General features: G+C 44.6%; 1 protein-coding gene across 1 annotated transcript; it reads right to left on the reverse strand.

Moving 5' to 3' along the window:
• Positions 1 to 112: 112 nt before the first annotated feature.
• On the reverse strand, positions 113 to 14,406 carry fam149a (family with sequence similarity 149 member A). Its single transcript, XM_061251905.1, has 16 exons — positions 14,261 to 14,406; positions 13,104 to 13,214; positions 12,260 to 12,401; positions 11,514 to 11,656; positions 10,836 to 10,955; positions 10,549 to 10,744; positions 9,877 to 10,064; positions 9,267 to 9,454; positions 8,679 to 8,827; positions 7,571 to 7,674; positions 6,634 to 6,831; positions 4,602 to 4,722; positions 3,977 to 4,114; positions 2,208 to 2,286; positions 1,639 to 1,788; positions 113 to 1,429 (listed from the first exon to the last, which is right to left on the reverse strand). The coding sequence occupies exons 1-16, from the start codon at positions 14,377 to 14,379 to the stop codon at positions 1,353 to 1,355; spliced, it is 2,223 nt and encodes a 740-aa protein (XP_061107889.1). The 5' UTR covers positions 14,380 to 14,406; the 3' UTR covers positions 113 to 1,352.
• Positions 14,407 to 15,297: the final 891 nt, after the last annotated feature.

A 15,297-nucleotide genomic window follows, 5' to 3' on the forward strand; every position in this document is an offset into this window, starting at 1 on the left:
TAAATTCATCTTCACAAAAAGGCAATTTTTTAAACAATCAATCCTTTATTGGTAGCAGAAAACATACAAAGCATACAATAAATAAATCCATACACTCAAATCAATGCGTGAAACTATTCTCATCATACAAAATTATTTTTGGCATTTTACACAAAATAAATGTGATCGTCTTTAATTTAATAACAGAAAAAATGAATGAGTCAGTCATTAATATTGACATTGTGAATGTCAAGTCTTTAGTGTTCTGCACTTCCACAGTCCCTGTTTTCAAGGTTGTACTTCTTTAAAAGCTCACAGTACCACACATTTGATTTTATTTCATGAAGGACCTTTTTCTTGCAACATTCTGGTAATGAGTATGCATGGCATGTCGTATTCTGAAAGGGTTTTTTCAGTAATAAAATGAGCATCAGGTTCTGAAATAAAATGTCTGTGCCAGTCTGCATTATGGTGGAGGTCTCAGTGTAAACATTATCGAGAGTGCAGGCAGATTTCAATAAAGAGCTGTGGAACGGGAGGATACTGAATACAGCTACAGTTACTGGAAAATTACATTTTCTTAATTACATACCTCAGCCAGCTGTGCTTTCCTATATGGTTTAAAATAGCAAAACACTTTAAATATATAAGCTGTGTGCAGATGTCCCAGGTGTAATTATATTTGCTATACTTAAACTATACTTTTCATCAGATCTGTGGATTACCATGCCAGTGCCTGTAATAAACTATGAGAATCAAGGGGAAGAGACTAATCATTCTTTTAAAATGACTGTCAAAGTAATAAATTAGTACAAATACAATTACAATTAGGGTGCATAGCTGAAAACTAAGAGAACCTGTCCAAAGAGGTATTGCACAGGGCATCAAAGGTACCAAATATTGTCAAATAAAACGTGTGCTTTTCTTGGGGCGACATTGGCTCAGGAGGTGTCAGCTGGCAGTCGGAAGGTTGTCGGTTCGATCCTGCCCTGGGTCGAAGTGTCCCTGAGCAAGACACCTAACCCCCAAATGCTTCTGACGAGCTGGTTGGTGCCTTGTATGGCAGCCAATCCCAGTTTGCGTATGAATGGGTGAATGAGAAGTATCAATTGTACAGCCCTTTGGATGAAGGCGTTATATAAATGCCAACCATTTACCTTATATTCTGTGACTGGTAATGCACTGTTTTTGTTCTGGTCTTCAACAGGTTGAGCCTCAACAGGCTGCTCCACCCATCAGTGGTCTCTGTAGGAGGTCCTGTTTGCCTAACCCTAACTCTCTGTGAGGTCGATATGTCTCATCTTCTCCTCTTCAACAGGTTTAGCACTTCACAGTTCCTTCTGGTCTTTGCAGTGCATCACGCTTTGACTGTGCTATGACAATGCCACTTGGAGCTTCTTCTTGCAGTGTATTGGAATGCGACTGAAAGCTTTACGCTGATGAAAAGTTCCTGGAAAAGAGAATGAAAACGCACAGCAAAAAGAAGGGCAGCGTGACTTTAAGTTTGAAATAGTTTTTACACTTTTCTCCAATGGTTGGGTAGTGCACCTGGGATTAGGACTACTATCACTGACACTTTTATTATTTTCTTATATACAGTATCTTTGGTACCAGTTATGACTAAGATATTTCAGGAGGAAAGGTTCAGGCTGTATTTACCCAGTGGTAATGGCCCTTCTCCCTCCTCTTCCTCAGTGGAGGAAGGGTTGGCCGGCCTCCTTTGTGTGCCAGGGCACTCCGAGAGGCTGTTGGCAGTGGAACAGGCGACCCCCAGACTGAAACCGGTCACTCCGATTCGCGAGGGCTCACCTGGAGGAAAGCACGTTTAGCATGGAGGCAAAACCACACCCGCTGACAATGCGGCTTCCTGTGAGGGCGGGCTCTCATGGAAAATTACCCAACGCCCAATCAGAGATGAGGGATGAATGGAGATCAAAGATGACTCAGAGGTAGCTTTTTTGGTCACCTCCTGCGACAGTTATACTTCTTACACAATTCATTAAGGGCATATTTTTACTGAGAGCAGTGCCAGGTCAGGTGCAGTTCTATGCCAATTTGTGCCATTTAATTACAACATTGCATGTACCCCTGGGATTGTACAGCAACAACAATTGTTCTAATTTTGTCAATTTTTCTTTATCTACTCTGGCATGCCACCATTATTTTGACCCTTTAAAATTGCCTTTAAACAGTCACCTCATGGCGAGATACAGATGTGTAGGTATTACCTTGCATAGGTCCTCTTCCAGTACGCATATGGTAGGCGATCTCCAAGGGCGTGAAGGATCTTTTTATGGGTGTGTCTGACTGGAAAAAATAAAGACACGGATTGAATGAATGGCTTTTTCCCAGTTAGTCTGATACACACAGTCCTGTCGTCTGAGGTCACAAGCGCACTCCATCACAAAGCAAGGCAACAGCAATAGCTGACAGTACTGCACATAATATAATTAGAACTATGTTTAACTAAATTAAATGGTTACTCAATTAAGAAATGTATTGAATTTGTATGTGCATATTTTTCAAAAAGCCAAGTATATGGACACTGCTTATTAAATGATTGTGCCACCAATTTGATTATCTGATTCCTCATGGTCATACGTGTTTTGGCTCTTGCATTACCACTATATTACATTGCCTAATTAATCCAACAGTTGGTCGGGCACAGGCAATAAATTGATTTAACTTGTTCGATGTCAAGTCTGGTTAATCTCAAAAACGCACAACTGGGAAAATACCCAGTATGGTGTTTAGCAAGACATTTTACCACAAGTATATTGGGAAATGGAATTCCGTATAATGCTGCTTGCCACAATCATTTTGTCTCTGGTGTTGTACCAAAATATATTGAACAGACAGGAAATGAGCTTTCCTAGCACAATAATGAAGATGTATCTGTTGAGAAAGTCAAAGGATAGTGGTTTGTGAAGCAACACCCCCGAGTAAAGCAAAGAGTAGTTGGGATTCTTTCCCATTCCTTTCATATATCCTGGCCAAGCATCTGCCTGCATTTTTCCAGATCATTCCACAAATATTCACTGGGCCCCATTCTCATCACACAGAAAAGCTTTTGTTCCAAGTCACAGGAACACTCCGTCCAATCAGCACTGTGCAAGCTGGCTGCCACCAATCACTGAAATTGGAATCCAGTAGTGTTTAAACAGCCCTGTGTGGAACAAGACAGCAAGTCCTATCGATTGACCTGCTTTACGAAACAATTAGTGCACTGTTCGGCACGACCATGTCACATTCTAGTAGGTACAGTCCACAGCAGCGTACAGTACACAAAACCTTTATTCTCCAATAAAGAGGACTTGGTTTCACTATTGGAAAGTCAACATGAGGTGACCCAAAGGTATTTGATAACCGAGAGAGGAACATTTATTAGTGCTAAGCCTCTGTATGTTTGACCTGCACATAGCAACCTCGGATTTGTGGAACTGGCAGAATAACAGCCTTCAAATTCTGTGACTCATGTTCTCCTAAACCATATCATGGAGCGAGAGTGCTTGGCTGAATCATCTCGCCAGGTTAGGCTATGGACACACCAGGCAGAGGTCAACACTGCCTGTCTCCCATTGAGAACTTGAGGAGTGCAAATGTTGAAGTTGAAGAACTTAGGAGCACACTAATGCATCCAAACTAGTAGATGATTGTACATTTTTCAGGAGCAAAAGCACCTGTCATCCAGTTTCGATCTTTCCCAAGGATGACATTCCACAGACCTGCACGCACACCTGCCCCTCACTGCAAAACACGCCTGTCTTAACAAGCGTTTTTAGTCTTGTAATAAGACTTGAGATCTAGAAAATATTAGCTTGTTTCAAGTTACTGTTTGAAATTTTCTCACCCCATTGTCAGTTTTTTATCTAAATACAAGACAAAGATACTATTTTATATATTTATCTTTGCAGTGTTCCCAGTTAGATCCTTCCTAAAACCCCTCTCTCTGTCTTCCCGGTGGGGTCGGAGCAGGGCTGTCCCGTTGGGGTCCTACCCGGAAGGTGTGGGTGGTGTTGGGCCTGGTCAGAGACTCCAGCAGCAGGGTGGGCTCCCTGAGGGGGGGCAGACCGGACACGGAGACAGGGTGCAGCGCACTGCCCACGCGGCTCTGAAGAAACCTCCCTCTCTGCTGCTGAGAGACACAAACCATCGCGACCTCTGTCACCACGCGGACACACGCCGATCGATAGCTACATCAGCAAAGGTGGGCTGTTTGCACTACAGATAAGTGTGTTTACAAAGTCAGTTAGCAGAGATTCATTTTCTGTATTCAGTGAAGCTCAGACAAATTACTGGGCCATAGTATGTTGGAAATTTTCCTTTCACACTAACCTAATGCACAAAATACTGGGCCATAGTATGTTGGAAATTTTCCTTTCACACTAACCTAATGCATTGCTTTTTATTTATTTGTCTGATTATGCCTCATGTATGCAGGTTGGGGTGAGTGGGATTTGGGGGTTGTATTTTGAGGGTGTTGCTGGGGTTAGAGGGGTATACCCGCAAAATTTCTGTTTGCCTGTTTTTGGATACAACCCTTTGATAAAAAAACACAGAATAATACTGGAACTCTTCAGGTGGAGAAGGTGAGAAGGCAGGAGGAGAGCCTGGGGCAGTACCGGGATGTGTCTGGAGGTATGTGGCAGCTCCTGTTCCAGGGTGTCGGAGCGGATTGCAGGGAACCTCTGCTTACTCACTGCATTCACAGGGGGAGTGGCCAGCCCCTCGGTCACGGTAGACCTACAGGTCACGGCAAAGACAAGACTTTCATTCCACATACCAAGATCTTTCTACAATCGCAAAGTTTTTTTTCCTTCAATAGCCATTTTGTACAGCTTCTGGTGACTGACTGGGAGGTGTAGAGAATGCTCTACACACACAGTTCCTGTATCTGTGGTCCCTAACAAAATGGCTGCCAGTCCCTACCAATCACAGTTCAGTACAGTCATAATGAAACGTAGGATGATGTTGACCTTACAGACGGCGGTGGGTCCTGACATACATCGCAGTCAATTTATCGAGCTCTCAAACTCTACAGAGGATTCCAACTGAAAGATATTAATCTATTAAAATATTTTTTGATAATACCATTTTCTTACAATCTACTTTGGGTCAAAAATCTACTGGTTAAATGGAAGCCTATTTGATGGATACCATGTCAGTGGAACTGTCAATCGATCTAAGCAATGCTCACAACAACCACAAGTCCAGGTGCAGACTTCACGGAGGAGACAGGGCCTGGATACTGAACCAGCAGTAGCACTGGCCAACACACAACCCACTTTCTCTCACGTTGGATCTGACTACTTTATTGCCTCCAGATGCCGAGACAGTTTCCATAGCTCATAAAGTAATTTCATGGCAAGCAATAACGGTGCAATCCTATTCACATGTGCCCCAACAGTACAGTGTAACATGGGCTGCCCCAACCCAGAGGCAATAATATGGGTCTTTATTTAACCTGGGGATACCTTGGACATTATGTCCAGAAATAGTCTATATTCTTTTGGGTGGAGTGTTCAATTTTGTTTGATGAACCCAAGGTGATTTATAAAGGCGTGGATAGTCGATCTGTGACATACAGCAGCAGATACATTTGTTTTTATAGATAGAGCACAACTGACTGACTCTTGTGTGCGCTGATTAATAGAGTTTATTATCAAAGGTTAATCCAAGGGTGCTTAACGACATCAACCTTTGGGCTTGCAATCATCTGGCCATTAAAAACCTTTTTGGATCAAAGATATCTTTCACTGAGTGTACGCTACGTTCGAAAAGCACTGCTGACACAACACTCAACACTCAATGAGGAGAAATGAGATTGAGTTCTGATAAGCAACGGCGGCTAAGGAGAGCTAGTATCGCAGTATCGGCAGTATATGAGATGAAGGGCACCCATGGATCAGGGACGTTGACAGTTATTACTGTACGGGAGGTACAGGGCCGGACTGGACACACACCTGTGGGGCACCAGAATGTGATGATAGTGACAAGCCACAAATAACCCCAAGGCTTAATGGCCTGCCAGTTCTATATCGTCCGATAGTGGCTGCATCCCTAAGGGATTTACTGGGCCTATCTGTCACCGCTGGCAGATTCGTCATGTGGTCTAATGAAAGTGCGAGAAGGTCAAAGATTACTTCCTGTTAATAGAGAGTGTGTAGATTTTCAGTGTAGCAGGGACCACCGCAGAAGTATGTTTGGAGGAAAGGTTCACAGTTTAGGGCATGTGGTGCATGTTTGTGCGCAAGGCTCAGAGTTCAAGGCTCTTACTAGTACTATTGCTATTGCTATTACTATTTTCCACAGTTATTCAGCTATTACTGTTAACTAGCTATTGCAGTTAGTGCATGTTTGGGTGTGAGGCTCACAGTTGAGCACAGTTAGCGCATGTTTGGGTGTGAGGCTCACAGTTTAGCACAGTTAGCGCATGTTTGGGTGTGAGGCTCACAGTTTAGCACAGTTAGCGCATGTTTGGGTGTGAGGCTCACAGTTGAGCACAGTTAGCGCATGTTTGGGCGTGAGGCTCACAGTTTAGCACAGTTAGCGCATGTTTGGGTGTGAGGCTCACAGTTTAGCACAGTTAGCGCATGTTTGGGTGTGAGGCTCACAGTTGAGCACAGTTAGCGCATGTTTGGGCGTGAGGCTCACAGTTTGGATCCTCGTAGAATGCCGTGCCCTCGCGATGGCCTGGTCTCTGCACTGAGCTTGGGGAGTCTGCGCTGGGTGGGAAGTTTTTGGGAGAATGCACTCGCGCCCCTGGAGGCTGAGAGAACGTTGGGCTCCATCAGCCGCCCCGTCCCCTTCCCGGCCGACATCAGCGTTCCCAGCCTGTCCTCCAGCTCACACCTGGAGAGCAAACCACAACACAGGCTACACTCCTTCCAAACCTTATTAGGAAGGATATCAAATGTAGGACATATACTTAGTGTATATATATATATATATATATATATATATATATATATATATATATATATATATATATATATATATATATATATATAGCGCATGTTTGGGTGTGAGGCTCATAGTTTAGCATATATAAAACATATATAACATATATATATATATAACATATATAAAATGTACTTGAACTGATTTATTTTCTTACCACATTCTCCAACTGATTAAATTCCTCAGACCTGTGTAGCTATAAGTTACTTGTGTGAAATAAACTCTAATACCATTAAATAAATACAAAAGTCCAACAGGGACACTTTCTCAGTGTTGAAGGGTTTGCTATGCTGGTGACACTTCTATTCATATTCCTTATTTGTCTTTTTATGATAATGTATGTATAATTTGAACAAGGATATAACTTCTATTTAAATTTCACAGTTATATAAAGTGCACACTAAGGTTTTATCTCTCCATAATTCTTTGTGTCTGGTTCCTCTCTGTCTTGCCCATTCAATCTGCCCTGAAGTCACTGTACCTAGTATTAGACTATAAGCCAACTTGAAAAATGATGCCAGCAAATACAATCATACCATGTATAATATCCTTGCATAAACCTACAAGGTAGAGCTGAGAGGTAGAGTAAGTCTGAAGGTTAGTTTTATCCCACTTTAAGTACCAGACTTACTGTGGCTTTTCAATAAATCCATGTTGTCTTTGTTGAAGGGGTTTAGCTTGGATTGTCATAACACCGTTTAAATTACTCTGAAAGGCACTTGATACACGAGGAGCCTGTCAAAAGAGAAAGCAAACATCACTCAAGATTGTTATTCACAAGACAGCAAGATGGAAAACTATTAAACTGACTGCAATTTAGCCTTCAGGCTACGATAATTGAGGCATGCAATGAGCAAAAAGGAAACTGTATCAAGACTGGTTCGTATAAATTAAGTTTAACTGATCATATGATAGCGAGCAAGCAAGAAAAACTTTATTTGTTTAGCACATTTCATACAGAACTGCAACACAATGTGCTGTACGTGACTTCCTCCAGATGTTCAATCAGTTTTTATAGAATATTGTTTTTCTCCCAATTTTGAAATGTCTACTTGTCGGCCTGTGTAAAATGCAATGTTCTTTTCAGGCAGTTTTGGATAGCTTAAGAAAGCAAGCACTTATCTTCAAAGCACATCCATACTCAAGAGCTCAGCCGCAAGGTGAATGTGTCGAAGGAACCCTAACAGTTGCTTCCAAAACTATGGTAAGTACAATTTGTTATGAGGAGTGGAATTTGTTATGTTTGATATTTTATACTTAAGGCATATGGATTTGAGATCAAAAGATGAATATGAGACGGTCATAAGTACAGTCAGTCAGCTTTTATTTCATGGTATTCACATGGAAGCAATAAAGTCCACATCACGTAATGTAATTTTGTAATTTTGTCTCATATTCATATTTTGATCTCAAATGCACGACTGAAATACAGCCCAATGCAGCCCTAATGACTGAAATGCAGCCCTAATGCCTGAAATGCAGCCTAATGGCTGAAATGCAGCCTAATGACTGAAATGCAGCCTAATGGCTGAAATGCAGCCTAATGACTGAAATGCAGCCCTAATGACTGAAATGCAAACCTAATGCCTGAAATGCAGCCTAATGACTTAAATGCTCTCTCTGGATGACACTGTGTCCAAATGTTCTTGCGGGACTAACAATCACACACACGCCACACATGGAATTTAAGAAGAGACCATAGGCCTGACAAAGGCACCCATGACTGGGAGAGTGCCTACCTGCCGGGGGATGATGTTGGGCCAGAGGGACAGGCTCCTGGTGTCTGACCCCCTGGAGACGGGACCGCTGAGGGTTTTAAGCAGGATGTGGGACGATGAGTCACACCCCACTTTGCTTAGTTCTGAGGTCCCCACATGAGTAACCCCATCTGGAAAACAAGACCCCGGCCTCAGCAGCTCCGTAACATATCTTGTAAGGATGCCATTTTGGACAGCATCTTGGGAAGGACATTCCTATTTATATATAACATGCTTTTTTAACAAATGCCACTTACCTTACACAAAATGTCAATCATGATTTAAATTCTATTATATTTAGCACATCTTTGCATTTGCTTCAGTGCTTTGCTTTTTGAAATATCAACCAGTAAGGGCTGAAAGAGCTTTAACTGGCAGTGGATAGACTGGCATGATTCAAAAATAGCTAATTATGGATTTGATGCTTTTCACTTGTCGAGGAACGTATGCACTTGTAAGTCAAAAATGTCTGCTAAATGACTAAAATGTAGATGTGCATTTTGTTTGAGTATGGTCTTCGTCATATGGGCTGCGTCAGTGCGTGTGAGGCAGCGTCCCGCTCGGGCTGACCTGTGACCTCGCTCTCCCAGTGTTTGTGGAGGAGCTCTCCCTCCAGCAGGAGCACCACCTCCTTCCACACGTCGTCGAACACCTCCCCGGTCACGGCGTCTCTGATGCAGGCGTGCGGTGAAACGGGAGGCACTCCGGCGCTCCGCACCGCCCCCGCGGCCTTCCTGGGGTCCGCGCGCTCCTCGTCTCTGAGCCAATCACAGGACACGGGCCAGCGGAATACACCAAGTCAGTCTCTCTCTCAAGTGCGGTACAGTACAAGTGCATTTTCTTAACAACAATGCAATTATTGTGTATTTTACATAAAATGATGTTGGCTAAATATAACACAAAGCAATAAGGAGACTGAAACAGAATGGATGTTGGTGGTAGTCAGGGTTTTTGGGGGGGCTCAGGTCTCTTATTGGGGGGGGGGGTATAATTTGAGCCCTGTAGCACGTTCTCTCTAAACAATTAATGTGTTAATGAAATGAGTAAGTGAAGCTCGCTCAGGCAATCTCAACGGTTAAGAAACGGTATGACCCACTGCAGGGGTGTCCGTGTACTCATTTTACAGACAGGACTGGGAAAACATTTTAATATTTAGTATTTGAATATCTGAAATGCTCACGCTTCCTTTGCGTCATAGGCAAAGAACTCCTCTATCCTGCCTTCCGCCTCGTAGACCTCCTCCTCCAGGACGGAAGTGAGGGAGCGGACAGAGAGAACGTTCCGGATGCTGGAGGGGGTGGGAAGCACCCTTTGGCCCTCGATGCACAACCTTAGAGTGGGAGAGAACAGATGCAGAATGAGTGCACACTATGTGTACTTCTCAATATACGAAAGATACGTCCTCCTTTCATGCTCTCAGCTCCTCCCCCCATCCTTCCAGACAGGGAAAGGGGACGAGTGCGGGAAAACAGGATGTATTGTTTGGAGCATTGACACACATCCTATATGCAGTTTTTTATGGTGCTTGACTTAATAAGCTTATATTTTTTAATGTCACATTTATATTTACTATCATGTTACCATTTACTACCAATGGATAAAAAAAAATGTATGGACCATATACTACATTGAAAAGATACCGTAGATCGAACTATGATAAAGATTTAAGCCAACCATACATTTTACTTATTTATTTATTTTTAATGGAAGAGGGAACCATCATAATATGCTTCTAGTAAAGGCTGAACAAAGGGAAGCTGAAATGAAGGGTCCACTGTCATTCAGCAGCATGATGCACACATCACTCACATGGATATGGTTTACTCCCTGTTGTGGAAAACAACAATCATACCAGCCCGGCCTGTTGCCGGGAGACAGATAGCCTAATGGCTTTTAATCTTTCCACTCCTGAGTCAGTACGAAGCCGCTCCCTCTGCCATCTGCCCCCCCTGGCTCTGAGCCAGAACAGCAGCATCCCACACCTAGCGAGTGTTAATAACCCGAGTGCGCTGAAACCCCGCAGGTGCGCCCAGCAGATGACACTGCTCCTGGGGAGAGGGGCAGGGCGTGGGGGGTGGAGGTGGAGGTGGGGGTGGATGAACAAAGCGCCTCTTTGTCTTCCCCAGTTCTGGGTCTTACTCTCTGGACTCGCTCCAGCTGTCCGGGGGCGGGGCAAGCGCGGCTTGGCTGCAGGTGGCTCTCCTGTGGAAATACTCAAACCCCTCCTGCTTCGGAGCTTCCAGCTGACTTCCCAGAATCCTGCAGTGCAGGCAGACAAAGTGGAGGTTGACAGAGGGTCGTTATCCTTCTGCGTTATCACAACAAATAAACATTTTGGATTAGCAGTTTTTAAGCAAGGTGTTGGCCTATATTTTTGTAATTTACCGCTGTGTGTAAACACCAGGGAGAATCTAAATTATTGCATTTGGTGTACAGACCAGTTGCTAACACTTTGTTTGAAGGGTGCTGCATAAGAGCTATTTAACTCCATCATAAGCACTACATATCACATTCATAAGCACTGCATAAGCGTTCATAAGCATAAGCACTTATGTCAGTAACCGACATAAGAATATTGTGTCAGTTCACTTGGTACGTCATGCTAATGTAATTTCACAGCATCAATGTTGACATAACATACCATATGCCTATCTACGTTATTGACACACGGTAAGTGCGTATGCAGGTTAATGCAGTGCTACCGATCATTCTGTCTTTGGTTTAGCCGTGTTTGTTGTGTTTGCACTCCCAGTGCATAAGGCACATCAATGAGACGGGGTCCTGATGCACTCCCTGCACATACGGTGTGGTAATGACCTGAGGTGTGGAGAGTGCCCGTTCCACTCCCTGCATTCCTCCTGCAGAGCCGCTGCACTGCCGCTCTGCCGGCCCTCGTACAGCAACTCGTCCACGTCTGAGAACAGCTGACACACTCGCTGGGTGTTAACCCTGTCAAACTCCTAGAGCAAGAGGGTAGAAGGGCTTTAAAGGAAGGTGTGTGTGTGTGTGTGTGTATTAGACCTGGGTCACATTCAAATACTGTTCGGTGCTCGATTGATCTTGCCTGGTGCAATTGAGCCAACCAAGAGGACCAGAAAGTGGGGTTTTCACTTGTTTTGTGTGTATATGTGTGTGTGTGTGTGTGTGTGTGTGTGTGTGTTTGTGTGTGTGTGTGTGTGTGTGGGTGTGTGTTTGTGTGTGTTTGTGTGTGTGTGTGTGTGTGTGTGTGGGTGTGTGCAGCATGTGTGTGTTTGTGTACAGTGTGTGCGTGTGTGTGTATGTGTGTGTGTGTGCGTGTTTGTGTGCAGCATGTGTGTGTTTGTGTACAGTGTGTGTGTGTGTGTGTATGTGTGTGTGTGTGTGTGTTTGTGTGCAGCATGTGTGTGTGTGTGTGTGTGTATGTGTGTGTGTGTGTGTGTGTATGTGTGTGTGTATGTGTGTGTGTGTGTGTGGGTGTGTGCAGCATGTGTGTGTTTGTGTACAGTGTGTGTGTGTGTGTGTGTGTGTGTGTGTTTGTGTACAGTGTGTGTGTGTGTGTGTGTATGTTGTGTTGATGTCCTCACATCGTCTCTCCAGGAGCAGATGGAGCTCCTCTCAGTGGAGAGTCCCGTGGTGCAGCTCTGGATCCCTGACCAGGAGGCGGGGTGGCTCAGGGGCGTGGCCCTGCCATCTGACGAGCGGGAGCTGCCAGAGTCTGGAGAGATACTGCAGAGAGACGCACAAGCCTGGACTTCATTAAAGGGTTTAAGAACAGGGCTCAATGTGCCGGAAAAATGACATTATTCCACTGGCAAGTACACTCAGTGACCACCTATAAGTTAGATCTGCACACCAGCGTGTTAATGCAAATATTTAATCAGCCAATCATGCAGCAGAAACCAAAAGCATAAAAGCAAGCAGATGTTGTCAAGAGGTTCAGCTGTCTTCCAGATTAAATGTCAGAATGGAGGTGTCAGGGTGGTTTGAGTATCTCAGAAATTTCTGATCTCCTTGGATTTTCACACACAACAGTCTCTAGAGTTTGCAGAGAATGATCAGACTGATCGAAGCTTGCAGGATGGTGACAGTAATGCAAATAGTCACGTATTACAACAGAGGTATGCAGAAGAGCATCTCTGAACACACAATATGTCAAACCTCTTAAGTGCATAGGTGACAGCAGCAGAAGACGAATAAGTCTAAAAAAAAGTCTAATAAATACCTAATAAAGTGCTCACTGAGTGTATATCCTTCCTTTTTGCATAGCGCACTGTAAATATTATATTCAGTGACTATTTCCCACAAGATACTATATGACAGCTAGCACCAGAGAGATTGGAGAACTGTTGGCATCTCAGACAGAAGTAATTCAGTGATTGTCTGAGGTCATGAGTAATGTCACATTCTTCAGAATATGGGCTAAACTACCTGTGGAAATGTTCAATGGCTCCAACAACACTGGTGGTGACATGGCCAGGGACAGGCCCCGCACTCCTTTCTGCATAGCCGTGTCCAGGGTTCTGTTTGTGCAGCTTTTTCCTGAGAGACACAATCAGCAGAGTCACTGAACCACTGCAGAGGGGCAGTGGCATCCAGAGATCAATCAACCTGTCATTCTCTGAGATCTTAACTATACTCTCTGAAGAGCAGGTCAGTGTTCTAGAACTCCATTGCTTTCAGTTACCAGTAGTGATTGTTACATCAGCATTAGAATGTTTGGTTAAGAACATTCCAATTGCATGTTTGTGATTAGAATCTAGAGATAAGAACATTCTCATCTCATATTTTTTTTATTTTACAGCTAAAGCACACTATAAATGAATGAGTAACCCAGTGCCATACACAAACAGATGTACTATGAGATTCTGTTTAACTTTTTCACTCCCATTGAAATTGACCTTTTCCAAGGATTATTGAACATTGGCATTTGTCCTGGATTAAATTGTAGTTTTAGGAGGATGAGGGGCACAAAATAACTCAGTGGCTCAATAAGTGTTCATTTTGTCTCATTTTGTCTTAACAATGGAGCACATGAACAGACACAGAGAAAGAACGCAATTAACTGCATGACCGTGCAAGAGACTGTTCCAGCAGCCTGCCAGGTCTCCCTCATTAACAAACTGCCCACTAATCCACCTGCCACTTTTAACATTAATAATTCAAAAAGAACAAGACGCACAAATATGTGCACATGATGAATAATGTAAACTTTTATTACATTTTTAATCTTGCTCCTCACCTACAAAAAGTGACAACAATATCAAACCATTATGATGTGCAATTCTCCTTACATTAAAAATATATTATACGTATATTTTATGAATCAACCGAAACACATGTTTGTTTGACAGTTGATTAATTTTCAATAAGTTTTATGTCCATAATAAAAACTTTTACTTGTTCTAAAGACATAGACATGAATATTAATGTTAAATCGAGTTACCACACAAAATGAAATGATGGGAGTTTTTCTTTTGCGCTGAATGCTCTTAAACACTAGCTTCCAGCAATTGATCAGGTGTCCAGTCCAGTCACAGTGAAGGTAAAACAGTGCCAACGGGTCCCAGTCTGCTGGAGCTACTCACCCAATCACAATGAGTCCCCGGTGCTCACAGGCCCTCCTTGCCTGGCAGTAGGAGGTGTAAGCCTGGTGGAGGTGAGGCAGTATCGGGGCGTACGGCAGACTGGCGAGGGCCCCAGACATGAGGACCAAACACCCAGGGGCGTGCTAGCAAGGTCCCCCTAACTGAACATCCAGGGGCGTGCTAGCAAGGCCCCCCTAACTGAACATCCAGGGGTGTGCTAGCAAGGCCCCCCTAACCAAACACCCAGGGGCGTGCTATCAAGGTTGCCCCTAACCCACCCCAGAGCAGCATTACCCTGCCTCTCTCCTCATCGCGGTCCGACTGCCTCCCAGCCCGGCCCCAGCCCTCATAGCACAACGCCAGCGCCGGTCCCTCCGTGTCTCTGCCTCCTCTGGGTGAAAGTCAGAGCAGACGTCAGTCCTCGCTCTCACTCCACGCACACCCAGGGACGCAGCGCTGTCATCGCTCCCCGCTCCCCCTGGCTCCTCCTCGGGCTCCCCGGAGGAGGCGCACACACGCGTGTTTGTGTTCCGCGCAGGCGCGGCTCTGTGCTCTGTGTGACGCTCCTCCGCTCGGCTGGAAGCTGCGCCTCCTTGGGAACGCCTCCTCCCTCCCCCCCTCCCCAGGGCTCCCTCCTCAGGGAAACAGCTGCGTCTCTGGGGACGCGGTACTGTCAGCCGTCTGCGCTGAGAGACTCAGGGTTCACACGGACGCAGGAAGCCCTTCTCTCTCTCAATAACACAACGGCTTTGTGCTTCTTTTCTCTCTGCAACGTTCCTCACACTTGCAGCAGGTCGGTTTTGTTTCGCGACTTCACCCACGTCACCCGCATGACATGCAGGTATTCAGCTGCCAGTCACCACCCCAAATGCCCCCTCCTCCCCCGCCCCCTCTGGATTTCAGAATGATGTCACTCTCAGTGTGTGTGTGTGTTTGTGTGTGGGGAATGGGAGGTGGGGGTGGTTGGGGGGGGCTTGTTTACACCTGTGTTCTTCCCCGTGTGGAATTACTTGACCTAATAAGCTGTAGTGAGCTCT

The sequence above is a fragment of the Conger conger genome, chromosome 8 (assembly GCF_963514075.1).
Source record: "Conger conger chromosome 8, fConCon1.1, whole genome shotgun sequence".
In the NCBI taxonomy this organism is placed as follows: Eukaryota; Metazoa; Chordata; class Actinopteri; order Anguilliformes; family Congridae; genus Conger; species Conger conger.

Bases quoted from the DNA above. Each gene is read 5' to 3' on its own strand.
- fam149a (XM_061251905.1), bottom strand. From the start codon at position 14,379: ATGTCTGGGGCCCTCGCCAGTCTGCCGTACGCCCCGATACTGCCTCAC. The intron at 6,832-7,570 runs GTAAGTCTGGTA...TTTGCTCTCCAG, and splicing joins GGATTTATTGAAAAGCCACA to GTGTGAGCTGGAGGACAGGC. The intron at 1,789-2,207 runs GTAATACCTACA...GCTTTCCTCCAG, and splicing joins TGGAAGAGGACCTATGCAAG to GTGAGCCCTCGCGAATCGGA.